Source organism: Diceros bicornis (genome assembly GCF_020826845.1).
Source record: "Diceros bicornis minor isolate mBicDic1 chromosome 3 unlocalized genomic scaffold, mDicBic1.mat.cur SUPER_3_unloc_2, whole genome shotgun sequence".
NCBI lineage: Eukaryota > Metazoa > Chordata > Mammalia > Perissodactyla > Rhinocerotidae > Diceros > Diceros bicornis.
The window spans coordinates 1,038,585-1,059,651 of NW_026690898.1; the positions used below are offsets into that span (position 1 = coordinate 1,038,585).

The 21,067-nt window shown below is 36.6% G+C and overlaps 1 protein-coding gene across 1 annotated transcript; it reads right to left on the minus strand.

Moving 5' to 3' along the window:
- Window positions 1–1,647: 1,647 nt before the first annotated feature.
- LOC131402045 (5'-3' exoribonuclease 2-like) lies at window positions 1,648–20,837 on the minus strand. Its single transcript, XM_058537025.1, is given in 11 exon segments — window positions 1,648–2,211; window positions 3,584–3,663; window positions 4,307–4,404; window positions 5,854–5,937; window positions 10,732–10,804; window positions 11,482–11,571; window positions 11,663–11,769; window positions 13,280–13,416; window positions 15,710–15,828; window positions 20,390–20,521; window positions 20,823–20,837. Coding segments are annotated over 11 exon segments (1,014 nt in total). The 3' UTR covers window positions 1,648–2,132.
- Window positions 20,838–21,067: the final 230 nt, after the last annotated feature.

Here is a 21,067-nt window from a genome sequence, read left to right on the forward strand (position 1 = left end):
CTTTTCTGTCATTTTAAAATCATATGCAGGTTTTACATATTAAAAGTTAACAAAGAATTATTCTAAAAATATTATGTCTAAGCAAATGACAATGGTGAAGAGCAGGATGAGGAAAAGTAAGGGAGATAGCTCAGTTCTATTCAAAGTGGAGTTACTAACACATTGAATGATTTATGGAATCAGAATTACAGAAAAAAAGATCTCCTAGGTTACAGCCTACTGTATGCTCTAAGGATCCTTCTGTGAACTTAAGACACTTCAATAACGTCTATAATATACTTTCTCAACACTACAGATAAGATTTAATGTAATGGGAAGAACCCACCTAAATTCAACCTGAGGAAACAACTTCTCAAATATGGAATGGAATACCATATGCAAACAGAGAAGGGAAAAAAGTGCCAGGAGTCAAAATAGAGAGAAATAACTGGCAATTGGCACTGGAGGCTGCATTCTCAGATTTTCGTTTATAAAGCAAACACAACACTGGGATGTACAAGCCTCTAAACACACACACACAAAACTGCAGTAAACTGGATCTCAGCCTCAACATTACCCCTCAGAGAAAACACTGAAAATCCCTCATAAAGTCAAAGTTAACTTTGGTCTTTCACAAATCTCGGAAATTAACTCAGATCAATTTTATTATGAAGTTATTTTCAATATATACCTAAATATGCACCTAGACCTGGGATTTGTTTTATAAATTTAACAATCTTGTGAACACAGTGGACGCCAAATAATACCCAAGGTCCCTTCAGGCTCAGGAAAAAACCAACAACAATAACATCATACAAACAAAAACTGCAGGATCTGTCAATTTTGTAACTCTTCCCTTGGGCAAGTCTCTCTAACTAATTAGAAAGTTAAGTAGAATTAACCATTTCCAAAGGGCTGGGGAGGAAGGCCCTCGAAAACATGCAGAAAAATTGAGGAGCACAAGCAAACAAGTGACAATCCAAAGAGGGAACCAGTGGGATTCACTGGGCCGCAGCACCACTGCCAGCCACAGACCCCAAGCATTAATCGGCAGTGTCCACACCGGATCTGTCAGAGCCAGACTGTTCGTGGCGGGTGCAGGAGCACAGCTTACAATTCTGAACTCCACCCTCAACAAAAGAGCCCAAACACAAAGAGTCAGGACAAATTGTGTGTCAAGATAAACAAAACTGTGTGTGAAGATAAATCAAAGCAACTCATCTAGGAAGATTTTCCAAATTCCCCACAGTTTTCTTGAAATAAAAGACTTTCTAGAATCGCAGTTGCTATCTAAATCCATTAAAGACAGGAAAATAAATATGCCTATACTTCACAATGAGAAATCTAAGTAGAATCTAAACTATTTCTTGAGAGTGAAAGCAACAATGAGCGGGAAAGGAGGATTCAGGAATAGCCTTCCCAAGCAGGCTTCTATGAAACACTTGAATTACTAGAATGTGTTTGCCTTAGTCTTGCCTAAAGATTGAAGAAAATGACAACATAAACCCTGCCATCAAGATTAGTAATTATACACAATAATTACACAAATGAGTAGGTAAGTTTGTTGATTTTTATTCTAAAGTCATATTACATTTTACATGATTTTTGCTCAATAGAAAATGCTATTACCATTGAAGAAATGAACTATAAATAAGTTATTCAGATAGCAGAAATTACCCCTTTAAGTTTATAATAATTATTGATAAAAATTTCCACAAATTCATTCTATCTCAACTTAACCAAGATCAAGTATATAACAGTCTGCTTTTTAAACTCTGCAGGGCCACAACTATAACATAATTAAAACAACCTGTTATAATACAGTGACGCTGTGTGGGCCTCTGGGCTGTAGAGGTCTGTTTGCTCCTATATAGCAAACTATCCCTAGAAACTCCTACTTCCTACCTCCCACTTGCCTAATCCCGGAAGAATTGGAAGTTGTCAGGGGAAACCAGAAAGCTGAGAAACAAGCTTGTTACATCAGTAACCTTAACAATACACATAATTTAAAGTCAAGAGGCTCTGCTCTGAGGTCTGCAATACAGGGACTCTCCAATCTCAAAGCACTGGTGGAATAATAGCTGCCATTTCCTCGTGAATCGGAGGTCTTCTTAAACTTATCTGCAAGCTCAGAGCTGTGTTTTGGGCGAATGTCACGTATTTTGGAAAACTGACCTGATTGCAGCATTCTGTGTCAGATCCCGTAACATGGGAACAGAAGAACACACTATTCTAAAGAGAAAGAAGAGAAGAATTATCTATTCGTAAATTGTAACCTTTTTGCTAAGTGGAAGTAAGATGTTGCTTTAGGAAAGAGAAATCATTAAAATGCACCAACAAAATATGATCATTTATATCTTTAAAAAAGGACCCCATCTTCCTTGTTTGTAAGCTCATTAACAGAAAACTATTATGGGCAAAGGGCTTATACCAGAATTTGTAAAGAATACCAACAAACCATGAGGAGGGGTTGGGGGAACAGACAAGTGAATAGAAAAAGAGAATAGGTACTTCATAAATGAGGAAAATCAAACGGTTAATAAATATACCACACGGCATTCAATTTCATTAGGAATCAGAGAAACACAACTGTAAACCACAAGGTGCCAATAGGCATCCACTAGATTGACAAAAACTAAGGCAGTGACAATTTCAAGGGTTTGCAAGAATGTACAGCAACAAGATCTCTCACAGTCACTGAAATTATAAAATAGTGTAATCACTTTGGAAAACCACCCGACATTATCCAGAAAAGATGAAGATACATCTTTCATTAGCAAAATTCTATTCCTCGATATACACCCTTGAGCAGCAGTTCTCAAACTCTGATCTCAGAACCCCCTTACACTCTTAAAAACTGAGGACCTCAAAGAGCTTTTGTTTATGTTGGTTATGTCAATCAGTATTTACCTATTAAAAATTAAGGTTAATTTTAATTGAAAATTAAGAAATTAATTAAGAAATCTGAAAATCTTTTAAAAATACTAATTTAAAGATAACAGTAATAGATTACACAACATACACAGATATTTAGTCAACATAACGTTTTTTTATGAAAAACTATTTTACAAAGTAAAACAAAAATAAATGAGAAGTGTCACTGTTTTACATTTTTGAAAATTTTTTTAATATCTGGCTTGATATCTATCTTAAGAGATGGATTCTCTTATCTGCTTCTGATTCAGTCCCTTGAGATATCACATTACATTTAGCCTCTGGAAAACTCCACTGTACAACCAAGAAAGAAAGAGAGCAACAAAAGGAAATAAGATCATAACATCTTAGTATTATTATGGAAATAGTTTTGACCTTGTGGATCTCCCTAGGGACCTCCAGGGCTCCCTGCACTTGGCATCAAAGCCCAGCTCTTTAACACAGTAGCTCTGTCAGACATGTCACAGCTCAGACATGTCACAGCTCTGACAGAGCTACTACGCTGAAGAGCTGGGCTTTGACGCCAAGTCTTTTTTAGCCCAGCAGATTTCTGTTGTTGTTATTTTGTTTCCTCACTATTACTAGAAAATAAAACATTTAGGCAACAAGGAAAAAGATGCTAACTAAACTTCCTCCTAGTTGACCCAATTAGACACAAATGAATGCTTACTGATCTGGAAGAATGGCTTCCTCATCCAAAGAAAACTTTCCTTGAATCCCATGACATAGTTCAGGTGGTACACCCACTGGCTGTGGAAAAACGCATTCCTGATTATATATCCAAAAGAATGGAAATCAGGGACTCAAACATATACTTGGACACCGATGTTTACAGTAGCATTATTCTTAATAGCCAGAAAGTGGAAACAACCCAAGTTCTCATCAACAGATGAATGGATAAACAAAATGGCGTATGTACACAAAATGGAGTATTATTCAGCCATAAAAGGAATGAAATTCTGACACATGCTACAACATGGATGTACCCTGAATACATTATGCTAAGTGAAATAAGCCAGACACAAGAGGACAAATATTGCATGATTCTACTTATATGAGGTACCAAGAAGAGGCAAATTCATAGGGACAGCAAATAGAAGAGGGATTACTAGAGGCTGGGAGGAGCAGAGAATGGAGAAGTATTGTTTAATATTGTTTAATGGGTATACAGTTTCTATCTGGGAAGATGAAAAAGTTCTGGAAATGGATAGTGGTGATGGTTGCACAACATCGTGAATGGACTTAATGCCACAGAATTTTATATACTTAAAAACAGTTAAAATGGTAAATTTTTTTTTCTACTTTACCAAAAATTTTTAAATGCATTCTCAATTAATTAACCAAATAATTATACTAACTGAAAACACTTCATGATGGCAAAAAAAGACCATACCTCTGTGGAACCTGTCTGATACAGCTCTAAAATGAAGTCGTGCAGTGGGTGATGTTTCCTCACAAATAAGACATTGCCTCCAAGACTATTTCTTCCAGCTGGGGGAAAGTAAGAAAAGAATAAAGATCTAACAATTATACCTAAAAAAGCAACTTTTATGAGAGTAAAATAGGAAGCACCTAAATTTTAAAAACTTAATTATAAAGTTTACAAAAAATAATAGACCTAAACGTGTGATGCATCTCTGTAGAAGAAACAAAGCTTTGACAATAAAGTTTTGAAGATCAATGACTATCAGAAAAAATTATCCCTAAAAGATACCTGAATATAGTCTTGCAAGATAAGGGACAAAGTTTTCTTATTTATACAGAACTTAATTTCTTACTATAAGAAACATATAGGGGCCGGCCCGGTGGCGCAAGCGGTTAAGTGCGCGCGCTCCGCTGCAGCGGCCCGGGGTTCGCTGGTTCGGAACCCCGGGCGCGCACCGACCCACTGCTTGGCAAGCCATGCTGTGGCGGCGTCCCATATAAAGTGGAGGAAGATGGGCACAGATGTTAGCCCAGGGCCGTCTTCCTCAGCAAAAAAAGAGGAGGATTGGCGGATGTTAGCACAGGGCTGATCTCCTCACAAAAAAAAAAAAGAAACATATAGACAGTCTCTGAGGAAATACAAATAAATTGCATCATCTAATAACAAAGATTATTCTATGGAAGGTTCATAATTATTTCTATAGGTTTATTATACTAGTATTAAATAAAGTTTCCAACAAAGCCCAGCTTTACAATTTCCCAATACTTTTAACAGTCAGTATTAACGACAAAATGCCACTTTTTGTGTAAAATAACATTTCAAGTTAGCAATATGAGGGCAAATGCTTTTGTTTCAACCTAACCTTTCAAGCAAAGTTATTTTTATTTGGTGGGGATGAAGGGAAGAAGGGAGATGGAGGAAATTAATAATACCCTCCCAACATGCAAAAATACTTTTGTGTATGCATATGATACAAGAATCAAAGTCTTGGGCCTGCTGGGTGCTGCAGTGGTTAAATTAGCACACTCCACTTTGGTGGCCCAGGGTTTCACAGTTTCGGATCCTGGGCGCAGACCTATGCACCACTTATCAAGCCATGCTGTGGCAGGTGTCCCACGTATAAAGTAGAGGAAAATGGGCACGCATGTTAGCCCAGGGCCAATCGTGCTCAGCAAAAAAAGGAGGACTGGCAACAGATGTTAGCTCAAGGTTAATCTTCCTCACCAAAAAAAAAAAAAAGAATCAAAAAGTCAGAAGATATTCTTGAAGTATTGCTTTTTAATAAATTTAACAAACACTTGTAAGTTAAAAAATTTTATTTAATTACTATGCAACTTATGAATAATAAATTTTAAGAAGCAAAGTTAACTTTTGTCATAAAGAAGTAAAATCAATGATTTATGCCCCCTTTATGGGAAATTTGACAAATGAAAAAAAAGGTCTAATTTTACAAGGAAATGTAAAGTCTCTATTACACAGACTCAATGTCGACCAAGTGGAAGTATGATTCTTACTCTCTTCTGGAGTGAGGTCTGGGTATACCTCTTCTAGGGCAGCTCACAGACTTCGCTCATCCACGAACGGCAACAGAGCAACACCTGGGGAGACAAATGCACACCAAGCGGCACAGCTATTAGGATCACCTAAATTTCAACTACCGTTGGTCCATATAAACATTTCTAGTAGAATTTACGTGCTGAGATAAAAACATTTTGGAACTGAACTCTATTTAGCCAAATTTCAGATAGAAATACTTCCCCGTGGTGGTAGAAGAAAAAATTCTATTTCTTTTCCATCTTTAAAAGGGTTCATATGGAAAACCACGTTTGCTGAATCTTTACTCTGTGATGACAAAATTTTTAAATTAAATGAACAAGTGGCCACCTGGACGCCGGTCTATGTTCTCACCTTACTTATTTACTAGGATGCCTTCGGGCAAGCCAGTAATCTCCTAAGGGCTTGAGCATATCCCTTTATCTTTCTAGGACTTGGTTTCTTCTTTTGTAAAAAGAGATCATTCAACCAAAATACTCAGAAGGTCTGTTCAACTGGAATATGTGGAACGTCTCTTTCAGCTCTAAAATTGCATAGTATTCTGTTTACGTTTTAAAACCTAATAATTAGGGCCGGCCCCGTGGCTTAGTGGTTAAGTGCATGCGCTCTGCTGCTGGCGGCCCGGGTTCGGATCCCGGGCGTGCACCGACGCACTGCTTCTCCGGCCATGCTGAGGCCGCATCCCACATACAGCAACTAAAAGGCTGTGCAACTATGACATACAACTATCTACTGGGGCTTTGGGGAAAAATAAATAAAGAAATAAAATTATTTTAAAAAAAACCTAATAATTAATTTATATACAAAAAATTTTTAGACTTGTTTAAATAACTTTGTCCCCAGGAGGGCATGTAGAATAGTGGCTGTTCATTTTTTAGGCTGAAAACTGTCCTCTGGAGTGTGCTGGAATTAAGGTCATTACTTGGACCTACACGCATAATTTTCAAAGAATCACACTGGAATACAATTATCTATTACTACAAAAACATGCAAAGTTATTGAAGCATATATATATTCTGCTGTATATTATTATATATATTATAAATAATATTTTGGCTAAATAAAAATTTTAAGATAAATAACGAGAAATGCTGACTAGAGCTAAATAATTTTGAAACCACTGCCACTCAAAACTGCTGTATTTGTGACTGTTCCCCTTAAAATGATGAGAAATGAAAGGTTTCCAAAGATGTCTTTAAATTATTTAGCTACCATATTTTCAAAATTAGGAAACATGTTCAATTTTACTACCTAGTAGGGGAATATATAGATTTTTTAAAGTTCAAAAGAAACTAGGTTCTAGTGTGAATTCTGAAGGTCCAAAAAGTGATTTCAAGGATTATTAACATCCATCATCTGAGTAAGGCTATTTATCAATTACCGGTAAACACTTATGTAGAAAAAACCTAGGCAGTGGTTAAGTTCTATTTAGTCATACACTTAACAAAATCTGTATCATGCAAAACTACATTATCTAGCTTTTGTTTTCTACCTACTAGATTTAGGATTTAAACAAATCATCAGAAAGACTTTCCTTCAATATCAACTCCAGAATCTAACTCCAAACAGTAAGCAACCTGCAGTGCTAATGACAGCAATAAGGTTATTAAGCAACAAATCAGTCTTCCTGGCCAGGGTAGGAAGGAATGTCTTACACCCAGATGTGATAATGGTGGTGCCTGAGAGTGAGCTGATAGTAAAAATGATAACAGCAGCTACTTTTTCCTACTTTTTTCCCACTGATTTACTATGTTACACGCATTAGCTCATTTAATCCTCTCAACAACACAGAGGTAGCCCAAGTAGTGGTAATACTTAGGTAAACACAGGGGTCATACTCTCCAGGTTCAGATCTCAGTGCTGCCACTGTGTGACTTTGATCAAATTACCTAAATTCTCTGTTTATGTAGAAAATACAGTGTTTGAAATGACTATGCTATATTCCTTTAATACATACTAAGCAAATATTATGAAAACACAACATTGCAAGAACATATGTTCAATAAATGTTGAAAAAGTACGCAGATATATTTTATCTTCTATCATTTTAAGATGCACTCAACTTGGGCCGGCCCCGTGGCTTAGCGGTTAAGTGCGCGCGCTCCGCTACTGGCGGCCCGGGGTTCGGATCCCGGGCGCGCACCGATGCACTGCTTCTCCGGCCATGCTGAGGCCGCGTCCCACATACAGCCACTAGAAGGATGTGAAACTATGACATACAACTATCTACTGGGGCTTTGGGGGAAAAATAAATAAATTAAAAAGAAAAATTAAAAAAAAAAATAAGATGTACTCAACTTAGACAAGAACTTATTATCATGACTTCCGATAAGTTTTAAAGACATATGCAGAAATGACTATCTCCGAATAGTACTAAATTTTACCTCAAGAAAGATGTCTTCTTGCTACAGTCTAATAAATAAAAATATTTATATAACATACAAAAATACAGAAATATTAAAGGTCTGAGTTTAAACCCATCCTAAAATTCATCTGGAATCTCAAGAGACCCCAAATAGCCAAAACAATCTTAAAAAATAAAAATAAAGTTGGAGGACACCCACCTCCTGATTTCAAAACTTACTACAAAGATACAGTCATTAAAACAGTTCGGTACTGACTGGCACAAGAACAGACATATTGACCAAGTGAATAGAGAGCCCAAAAATAAACCCTCACATACATGGTCAAATGACTTTCAACAAGGGTGCCAAGACCATTCAATGGGGTGAGGGCAGTCTTTTCAACAAATGGTGCTGGGAAAATGGACATCCACACACAAAAGAATGAAATTAGACCCTTACTTTATACCATATACAAAAATGAACTCAAGATGGATCAAAGACCTAAATGTAAGCTAAAACTAGAAAACTCTTAGAAGAAAACAGGGAGGAAGCTTCATGACATTGGATTTGGCAATGATTTCTTGGATATGACATCAAAAGCACAGGCAACCTCCACCAAACAGCCCAACAAAAATTAGACTTCATCAAAATTAAAAACTTCTGTGCATCGAGGCCGGCCCGGTGGCGCAAGCGGTTAAGTGCGCGCGCTCTGCTGCGGCGGCCTGGGGTTCGCTGGTTCGGATCCCGGGCGCGCACCGAAGTACTGCTTGGTAAGCCATGCTGTGGTGGCGTCCCATATAAAGTGGAGGAAGATGGGCACCGATGTTAGCCCAGGGCCGTCTTCCTCAGCAAAAAAACAGGAGGATTGGCGGATGTTAGCTCAGGGCTGATCTCCTCACAAAAAAAAAAAAAAAAAAAAACTTTTGTGCATCAAAGGACACTATCAACAAAGTGAAAAGACAACCCACACAATGGGAGAAAATACATGCAAATCACATATCTGATAAGAGATTAGTGTCCAGAATATATAAAGTATTCCTACAATACAACAAAAACCCAATTCAAAAATGGGCTAGGGACTTGAACAGATATTTCTCCAAAGGAGAGACAGAAATAGCCAATAAGCACATGAAAAAAAGGTTCAACATCACTAATCATTAGGAAAACGGAAAGCAAAAACACAGTGATCACCACTGCACACCCATTAGGATGGCTACTATCAAAAAACAGAAAATAACAAATCTCGGCAACGATGTGGAGACACTGTAACTGTTGTGCATGCCTTCCTTTTCCTCTGGATGATTCACACCACACTGACACACTCAGCAAGTCAGCTGCACGCTTATACATTTACTCAATTACTCATTTATTTAAAAAATCTAGGCGAGGATTTATTTAACAAACACTTACATAAACATATTTACTTATTTATACTATTACTTTACTGCCTCCCATTCTCCTATGTCTCTTCTCCTTCCAGTTTAATCAAAACATCCTCCACAAAACACGTTCAAAAACAACCTAAGGCCCCAATCCACTGACATATAACAAAATATGACCACAAACCACAACACTTACACAACCCCGATCAATAGGCTGCAATTCTCATTATCATTCCATTAAAGTAATATGAAATTTCTGTTACTACATAACCAAAAGTCAACCCTAAAATCTCATAAAATAATGATTTTCAATTTATAAATTATTATTTATCCCCCTTTGCGCCACAATTCTCTTTGAGTCATTTTACTGGTCATCTGCATCACAGGGAATAATAAAGGAAAAAGAGTGAAAACATGATTTTACCAAACTGCTGATTATCCTAGAAAAATATATGGTGGAAGAAAAGGTTAAAATAATTTGCTGAAAGGGGCTTAGGTGTGAAATAATCGTTGGCTCACTGTGTGAGAGACTTCTCCACTGTGTTTTACATTCAGTCATCATCACACATTTGGTGAGTGATCAACAGTACCTTAAATTTAGTGCTAATTTTATATTGTCATTCTTACAAAAACTGTGAACAGAAGGAATGAGAAAATAGATATGTAAATAATAAATAAACTTTAAGTAATGATTAATGCCAAGTATTTAAACTAAATTTCTAATACTTTTTTCAAAAGTTTCCATGGAGTATAAGTGAATCTCCACATGGACACTTCATGTTTCTACAACTCTCAGCAACCTCACAAGGTGTCAATGAGCTACTGATGGAAGGAGCATGTCCCACATCCCATTAATTAATCACAAAGGAGACAAAAGATATAATCATTAATCTATTTCAACTCAATTTACTGTTTATCAAAATGCTACTATTAAAATTACTGTTAATCATTGCTAATCCCAGGTTAGATGAACAAATATCAAAATTTCACATATAATCTTTAAAATACTTATCTTTTACAGAAATTCTTTCATCCCATAAATCATGTCTTCTTACAGTTTACCAAAAGAAGAAAATTATTTTAACAAAAAGGAATAATGTCTAAATTTTACCTTGCCAGGCATATTTCTTCCCATTTAAATCAATAGCAAAATCTTCAGGGTACAAGTCAATTATACTAGAATCCTGTATCAGGGAGAAAAGCAAAGATTCAAAACAAAAGTCACATATTTCTGTTATAAAGAATTTGATACAACTTTCATTCGAGTTATCAGGCCTGATAAGAAAATGAAGTTTCATTCCTTTTAAAAAATGTTATTAAGATATCAGGTCACTAATCCCGGGCCTAGTAAAAACAAAATTCACAATTTTATTTTAAAAGATGAAAATAAAAAGGCCTTATTATAAAAGAATTTTAGAACTGACGACTGTGGGCCCAAGACAGTGAACAGTTTATTAACTCTAATAATTCCTACTTCTCAGCTGGGTGTCACTCTTTCTAGCTAGGACACAAAACACACGCAGCGGTGACTGCAGGTAAACCAGCCTTCATGCTCTGGTACCCACCACACATGGCTGGAACCAATAAAAATAAGGACTTACAGGTATGCTGAGAACAAAATGACTGTTATAAGAATTTCTCCCAAACACACATCAATTTTATTTACTGGGTAGGGTACTGATGGCCAAGGAAAGCAGGGAAAAAAAAGTAGCAAAAAATATACAGAGGAATCCAAATACTTTTACTTTGTTTCTGGATTTCACTATTGTAACTATAAGATGCAAAAGCAATTGTGACTAGTGCTAGCAAAATGTAAGACAAAAATCCAGTTATCAACACACTCAAAAACTAAGACACTCACAGGATCACTCATGAGCTTCCGCCACGATGGAGGTAGGAAGTTACCACTTGCAGCTGGAAAAACTCCCATAAGTTGTTCCAGTCGTTTAAACTGCAAGAAAGAAAAAAAGTTTAAGATAAGACAGAATTTTTATCTAAGCCAAAATTCTACAAATGTTATGCCTCTAAATACTCAAGCTTACCGGTTTAGTACCCTTCTCAAAATCAGAAGGCATGTCTGCAATACCTTCAAAGTCTGAAGCAAATGGTGCATAATGAAATGGATAATACCACCTCCAGGAAGCAGCCCTAAAACCAGTAAAAACAAACAGAAAACAACAACAAAAACAAATCTATGTTAATGATGGACACGGTAAAGACAAAAAAATTAAACTATCAACCTATAATATTCTACTGATAAAACATATGACTTTTGGTATACATTCCATATATTAATTGTTTTCCATGAGTCCTAAAAGATGTTTGGATTAAATCTAAACTTTTACTTCGTATCAACGGCTCCTTGATTTAAAAAATACTGCAAAGCATCTTTAATAATCAGTAGTTAATACCAAACTTTATACTAACAAACACAATTTGGTGAAGATTTTTATCCTTAAAATGTGTTTGGTGACATTTCTTTCCAACTCGGGAGCTGCTATCATCCCATAAAATGAAGAACAACTGCAGCTGACACTCACTGAGTGTACAGGTGGGTAAGGGACATCACTAGAAGAGTGACTGAGAGTAAAAGAGCCAGTTTCATTTTACAATTCCCTATTATATTTTCATGTGACAACTTTCTCTTTACTTTAAAAATATTTAAGTAAACCAATCAAAAAGAAAAAACAGTAAGTTATACTCAAAGAAAAGAGAAACCTTCCTGAAATGAGTTTTGACTCTGCGCCTAGTGAATTAAAATCCTGAGGGTCAGAGCCGGCCCAGTGGCACAGCAGTCAAGTTCACACTTTCCACTTCAGCGGCCCAGGGTTCGCCGGTTTGAATCCTGGGCTCGGACCTACTCATCGCTCATCAAGCCATGCTGAGGCGGTGTCCCACACAGAAGAACCAGAAGGATTTACAACTAGGATATACAACTAGGTACTGGGAGCTTTGGGGAGAAAAATGTTGAGGGTCAGAGTAAAGCACGAAATGAGAATATTTTACAATTGATACTTAGTGTATTAAATTACTTTCTACTTTCCAACAAACTTCACCTATTCCCAAGTCACATCAAATTTGCTTCACTCCCCAAGCATGAAACCAGGTATTATCAGTGCTACAATCCCCTATATGTCCGCCTAATCTCTCACCAACCTGACATCTCATTTTTCAAAAGCTTTAAGTCAGATACAGATTACTCCAATGAGAATGCACTTCATGTAACATCACTACACTATATGGAGGAAATGGTATCCTTCAAATTCCTTTCAAATTCTTACCAGTTATTTTCCAGGCTTTTGTCCTTTGTTCAGTCATTTAGCGACTGTGTATTAGTTACTCTGTTATTTTTTATTCCAACTAAACAAAACAATAAACTTTAATAATTTTAAAGACCAAGTACTCTCAACCACAGTATTTAATGCTGAAATTCTTTAGCATAACAAAAATTAGCTTCGTTTATATATTAACACCTAAGGAGCTTCAAAGGCTTTACAAACAAATCTTATTTAATAAGTAATGAATTTCTTTATAGGAAGCTTGAAAATATGAGTCTGGGTTCAATTTCAGAATATAGCTCAACAACACACACTATTATAGAAATAACTATTTTCTTAAAATGATTAACTAGAGATTTAGAGGAAAATATTCATTTTGTACCTGGTAATAATATCGAAGAACCCAGCAGAGCCCTTCAACGTAAGATTGTACAACTTTACAACGGAATTTGTCATCAGCTGCATCAACGTCAAATTTGTTCTTGTAGTACCGCTGCTTCCACCCAGCTTCCCAAAGCCTAAAAATCAGGCAAAGCCAGTTCATGCTGAATTAATACACTTTCAGTAACTAGCTACCAACTTATCATCCCAATCAATTTATACTTAATATCCAGGTAAAATGTAAATGAGTTAAACAGGAATATTAACATAGCTTCATTTAATTATTTCTAAAAAGTCCACTTTCACAGGATTTATTATCAACTTAAAGATAGTTAAACGTTAAAAACTCAAACACTGATTCTAGAAAGATCATTACAAAACTACAGTAAAAAAAAAAAAGAGAATAACCATTTATTAAAGTAGATACACAACACTGGTTTGCTCAGATTTTCATACTGTTTTACACGTTTTTTTGATTGTAGAACAATTCTAAAACTACATTTTAAGATGCAAATACTGAAGATATTTTATATAGTTCAAGTTCCTCAGTTTGTTAAAGTATATCTAAATTACACAAAGAAAGTCAACTAAATTACTTTTTTAAAAAAGAATAATCTAGAAGCCAGGCAGAAATTAGGTATATACCTACTCTCCCTATCCTTGGGCCTTCTCCCTCATTCAGCAAAGCGTTGTTGGCATAAGTGAAGGACACGGACACACACACACACGTTCTGGTAAAACTTAGAAGGAGGTCATCAATTCACTAAATTTTCATTAATCACTGAAAATACAATGTGAAAAACCACATTTTCACTCAACGTATATTTTTTTATTTTTTTAAGTACTCATTTCTCAATCTCTGAAAGATTTAAAGATGCCAAAGAATACTAAAAAAAAATCAAGAACGATCAAGAACGTCAGGATGATTCTCCATTAAGGGCTCTTTTCTACCATGTGCCAGATCTTACTAATTAATTGCAGTCATGTTTCAGAATACACCATATCAATTTTTTTTATTTACTTTTTTTTTGAGGACGATCAGCCCTGAGCTAACATCCAATGCCAATCCTCCCCCTTTTTGCTGTGGAAGATTGGCCCTAGGCTAACATCCATGCCCATCTTCCTTTACTTTACAGGGGATGCCGCCACAGCATGGGTTGACAAGCGGTTGAACCTGCGAACCCCAGGCCGCCGAAGCAGAGTGCACACACTTAACTGCTGTGCCACCGTGCCGGCCCCTACACCATACCAATTTTAACTTTGCCCCCACGCAAAAGATTTACAGAACATCAATTAGGAGAAATATCTTCTATCCATAATGTTGAATATCACTATTTTACAGAAACTATTAATGAAATAAATGCTGAGAACTCCAAGCATTTCTTGATAGAAGCAATTCTACTTTGATTATCTTCAGCACCAAAATTAAACAATAAAGTACTAAAAAAATCAAGTTAACTATTAAGCTGATATTGATCATGATGGCTACATGGTAAAACAAAAAATATACTCCAAGAGTTGCAGAAGCAGAGGATAAAAACTCAGATCAGGTAAACGCTCAATCACAAGTCACCACAGATCTCTGAATCTGACATCAAAAGATGTTGGGCAAATACAGAACCAGACATCACACTTCTGAAGTTTCTAATCATAAATACAAACACATCATCCACGTCCTATAAAAGAAGCATGAGCTGTGAACCACTACTGTTTAACTTTGAAATAAACCATTTTGCAAAATTCTAAATGAGTTACAATTATTGAGGTTGTTGGCCCTTTGCACTTGAGCCCAGGATTCAAATCCAGATTTAATCACACAAGAAGCTGTTAATCTTATTATATAATGATCTCAAACTTCTGTATAAATTAAAGAATCCAATTTTCCTATCATAAATTTTAAGTATATAGCTAATGGGAAACTTCTCTGTCATGAAATATAGTTGTGCATATGCAAGTTCGTGGTTTTTAAAAATACATTTATCTCTTAACTGAAAGGCTTTTGCACATTTCATTTTAAAGAAGAAACTTTTCAATTGAGATGATTAAAACAAACTATATCAAGTAACCAAATGTAACTGAACTTTCTGGGTTAAGCAGCTTGAAAATTTAATCTCATAACAGTAACATTCAGATCACATAGAGCTGAACACCTCATGTCTAGCCCATCTAGTGCCTCGTCTCAGAGGGAAAAGCGGCTTGCAGGACGAAAACCAGCATGCATACTAACCTAGACACTTAGGTTTAACAGCTATAGCTTACACATCTCACTGGAATTTACTGACTATCCTAACCCTCCACATTAATTACTGGTGGATGAAAACATCACAGGCAAGCATCTGAAGGCACTGCTGCTCTAAGCTAAACAGCATTCATTAGATGGCATCTATTTCAGCAATTTGCTAACAAAGTGCTACCAAAATATGGCTTCACCTGACGTTATCCTCTGGTTCAGGTTCACTGTCACTGTCTTCTGCTTTTCGCTTAATTCCTCCTATCGGAGATGGGGAGCCATCAGAAGTGAAACTCGTATTAGGAGATACTGAAGGACTCTGTAGACAATTATGACATTACAGAGGAAGGATTTAATTATTCATTTCACATAAGAAGTTACATCCAATTACTGTTACCACCATGCTCCACAGTAATACATTTTTTTTTAAGCTATTAAATAGATATGGTAAACATATTTAGAAAGTATAAAGACTGATCTTGGCATACTCTACCTCTCCAAAAAAGAATAATATAGTACCAAGCCTCCTATGCTTAAACTCAAAAGAATTTGAACATTAAGGTAAAAACTGCTTCAGAAGAAATAAGAAAAACTTAATTTCATAGATTTTTTTTTTTTTAATTATAGGACTTGAACATTTTCTTCCTTTGGTGGTTCCCTCGTGTTCTGAATTTGTGATCACTTTCCACCAATTAACTAACAAAGCTGTAAGGGGAAAAATATATATATATGTATATAAATTAATACATAAAATACTCAATGCTGGTGAGAATAAAGTTAGATGTAAGTGGTTCAACCTAGTACAACCATTCTAGAAAGCAACAGTTTAATGAGACTCCGCCAGATATCTGTTAAACTATTTTATACCTGTTGTTTTAAAATTCATTGTACAAATAAAATCTATTAGTCATCTTAGAAAAATGCAGCTTTTATTATTATTTCAAAGACTTGGATACCACTTTAAATTTACCATTATCTTCCCTTTGTACCTAACTCAATGAACATAGTAGCACCCTAAAGTATTTTCATATTTAACTAAAAACTTAGGGGCAGCTTGGTGGCATAGTGTTTAAGTTCACACACTCCGCTTCAGCGGCCCAGGGTTCACAGGTTCAGATCCCGGGCGCACACCTACACATCACTCAGCAAGTCATGCTGTGGTGGCATCCTACATACAAAATAGAGGAGGATGGGCATGGATGTTAGCTTAGGGCCAAACTTCCTCAGCAAAAAGAGAAAGATTGACAACAGACGTTAGCTCAGAGCCAATCTTTCTCTCTCACACACACACACACACACACACACACAAATTAAAATGTTCTGCAACTTTAATGTTAAATGACCAAAAACCTAAGTGGCAGAAAATGTTTTCATGGTAAAGTTTTTCTTCTGTTATTCACAGTATATTAGATATTTCAAGTAAATTATTTTTAAATCAAGAACTCAGGAGCCTATTTTAATGATACTGTAACTAAAACCTCAGTATGAAGGTAGTTCACAACAAAGGCCAAGAAAAGTTACAACAAAGCAAAACTATATTTCACATAGAGTTCACAACACTTTCCTTTAATAAATGTATAATATCAATTTTATTCATGATACTGTATGGCTAATACTATCAAAAAAAAAAAAAAGAAACGAAAAAAGAAAACAGGGGCCAGCCCTGTGGCCTAGTGGTTAAGTTTGGGGCCCTCTGCTTCAGCGGCCCGGGTTCAGTTCCCGGGGAACAGACCTAAAACACTCGTTGGCAGCCACCTATATACAAAATAGAAGAAGATGGGCACAGATGTTAGCTTAGGGCAAATCTTCCTCAAGCAAAAAGAGGAAGATTGGCAACAGATGATAGCTTAGGGCCAATCTTCCTCACCAAAAAAAACCCCCCAAAAAAACCCCACAAAGAATAAAAATAAATCCAGGAAGGCACTGTTGTACTTGGAAAATGAGATGGGTATTTTCAGTCAGACACATCTGAGTCTGAAATACCAAGTCCAACCTTTAACAGCTGTATGGCCTTGGGCAATTTATTTAACCTCTGTCAACCTCAACTTCAAACAGGGATGATACTGTTCTATCTCTTTACAGGTTATAGCAAGGATTAAATGAAACAATATATGTAAAACATCAAAGCTGCCTGCCTGGTGCATGGTGGTTAACCATTCAGTAAGTCATCCCTATTAGTTTTTAAACAACACTAATCCATTTGGATTAAATTAGGAGACTGATATTCCTATCAATCATCTAAGTACAGAGAAGTTGTAAACAAAGCAATCTTTCCCAAATTCACAAACAAGATATAAATTATCTTTAGACAACAAAAATAATATACCTTCAAGGGAAAAAAAGAAGAAAAGAAGGTGTTTGCTCTTTAACGCTAAATATCTGCTGCTCTTTTCTGCTCTATCTCTACTAACAAAAGTATTCAGAAATATTCTTTCCTAAACATACCAGAGTCATACCAATTCATTCAAATTTCTTTTTAAAAAGCTGTTTTTGCAATCAAAGTTTACTAAACTGAGAATGGTCACAAATATAATGAAACTACACTTCAGAATGCAAAATTTAAAAACATTTTTATGAGGAAACAGAAGCTATCTAATAAAACATTAACCATGTTGACCATCAGTAGATACCAGTCAAGTACTGGAGCCCAGCACACCCAAACAGCTCAGAAAAAATAACACAGCAAAAATCCATAACTGTAAAGGCTTCCTTTAAATAAACTGGTAATTTGGCTTCATGATTTCCTTCAATTCAACACATTCTAGATCAAAACTCCTCTATGCAAAGATTCCAGTAGAAATAACTGTGTCAAGGAGAATTAAGACAGGATCAAATAAGCAACCTAATCACCAATCTCCCCATTCCCATTCCCAAGGCAGACATTATTAATCAATATAGTCTAATCCTGTGGAGCCTGAATATTGGAATCTTTCTCAAAGCAATAAGAGCTGGCAAAGTTTAAACCTACCTGCCTCCCTGAGATTAAGAAAAAAGCATTTTATCATCAACGTGGTGTTAGCAATACTAGTCACTCTCAGTTCATTCTGTGAGGACGGTAGTCACTATAATCTTAAATGATGGACATCAGCTTTTTCCATTCTACACAAGCATCTCACTGCAAAACCTTTCACTGACTCTCCATATCCCACTCTGTTAATGGTGTAAGGAATAAGACAAGAAAGGAAAAACAGACCAAAAAACACAACAGAAACCCCAGCCGCTTCTCTCAGAAGATGCAAAATCTGTTTCCAAATTCCAAATCTAAGGTCCTAAAACTTCTAAGTGTAAATTTATGGGAATATAAATTCAACCAGTCTCATGATATGGCAAAAATTTCACATATAGGGTTGCCTTGTGATAAAGGATTTGAGCATCAATAGGATAACTATTAGAATAATGAAATTTAAATATCCCAACTTATGTAATTTCCTTGGATATATCACAGCAAAAGTTTACATAGGATACTGTACCTTATATAATATCTTTCCTCCCTCTACAACACTCTCTCTTTCTCTCGTGCCTACTGGCCTGAAACAAGCAACAGCTTTGACTACCTTTTGTCTGTGTACATTAGTTCACGGTCTGTTCCCTTACCCCTGCTGCTGCCCTGCCGGGTGCTCTGAGCTCATGGTCTGCTGCCATTACAGGAAGCTACTGAACAGAGCACAGCCTTGCTGGCTGAGACAATTTGCTTCTGCAGTCTGGATTACAACGTTCAAATAAGGAGGAATACCATGAGGCAAATCCATTCAGTTCCTGAGTTTATAAATAGGGAGCAACCGAGCCAGCCCTGATGGCCTAGCGGTTAAAGGTCGGTGCGCTCAAGGCTGGCCCCGTGGCTTAGCGGTTAAGTGCGTGTGCTCTGCTACTAGCGGCCCGGGTTCGGATCCCAGGCGCGCACTGACGCACCGCTTGTCCGGCTGTGCTGAAGCCGCGTCCCACATGCAGCCACTAGAAGGATGTGCAACTATGACATACAACTATCTACCGGGGCTTTGGGGGAAAAAAAAAAAAGGAGGAGGATTGGCAATAGATGTTAGCTCAGAGCCGGACTTCCTCAGCAAAAAGAGGAGGATTAGCATGGATGTTAGTTCAGGGCTGATCTCCCTCACAAAAAAGTTTGGCGCGCTCCGCTTTGGCAGCCCAGGTTCAGTTCCTGGACGCAGAACCACACCACTTGTCTGACAGTAGCCATGCTGAGGTGGCGGCTCACATAGAACTAGAAGGACTTATAACAAGAATATACAACTACGTACTAGGGCTTTGAGGAGGGGGAAAAAAAGAGGAAGACTGGCAACAGATGTTAGCTCAGGGCAAATCTTTCCCAGCAACGAAAAAAGAGCTCTAAAAAAAATTTGGATAATGAGAGCTACCTTAAAATATGTATTCAGATATATTCCACGTCTGAGTTGGAGAGTGAGAGTTTAGGCAGTGAGGAGTACCTGTATTTGACAAACTGAGGAATACTATTCTGCAAAATGCCCATAACTGATCCCTGGGAGGAAAGGGGAAAGACGGCAGCAAAACCACCCTCTTCTCTTGCTCTAGCTATGAGACATTTGGAGGTCCTGTCATGCTTCTGGCACCATCACCACCCAGTACCTTTGGGGACGCAGGAAGCACTGTGGCCCGACTGCATTAGAGAAACACTGCAGCCACTTAGCTATCCACATTTACATGTATGTTCTTTTCTTTCACATCATTTAGATATTTTCATATTAATAAGGATTTAACAGAGTTAAAAATATCTCAAGGCAAAAGAAATTGAGAAAAACTATAAAACAAAACAACGCCAGGCCAAGTGATAAAATTCACACACAACTGTAAGAGGCATCTGAAAGTCACCACTCTTCAATGCTACATAAAAATAAGTTACTTACAGAATTATTCTGCATCCTCATTTCATAGGCTGCTTGTCTCGGATTACTGGCTACTTGAGAACCTGGTGAATTTCTTGAACCCAAGGCATGTGGGTTTAATATTCCACCAGGAGTGAAAGCTGGTTGATCTCTCTAACATAAATGGAAATGAATGTAGAAATTAAAATTAAATCACAACACAGTTAGATGACAGGAAGAAATGAAGGCAATGGAAAAGAGTCCCTGCTGTAAGCTCTTTAAAGATGAAATGGATTTCCGTTAACATTACAGGGTTGTCTACAGTTTGATTTGATGGTAACTCACCCTGTAAACAATAGTCTGTAATATTTAATAACTCTGCTATAAAAGTACATATAATACACTTTTCTGATGCACAGAAGCTATTCAAATCTCATTCGGTTATTCCCTTTCAATTTCAAAATTGAATTTCAACAATTTCAAAACGCATGCAAGACACAATTTAGGCAAATAAAGATAACTATTAAGGTAAAAAAATAAGCCAAAAGTTTGATTTATACTTAGGAAATACAACTTCTATTTATCCTTCACCTTGATGGAATTTAACTCTTTGTTTCCAATTAGTTAGAGCTATGATTATAGCTACAGTAAGTGACAGTCATGGCTGACTGATAAAAGATATTTTTTAAACAGACACTGACTGAAAGAAAATAATAATAT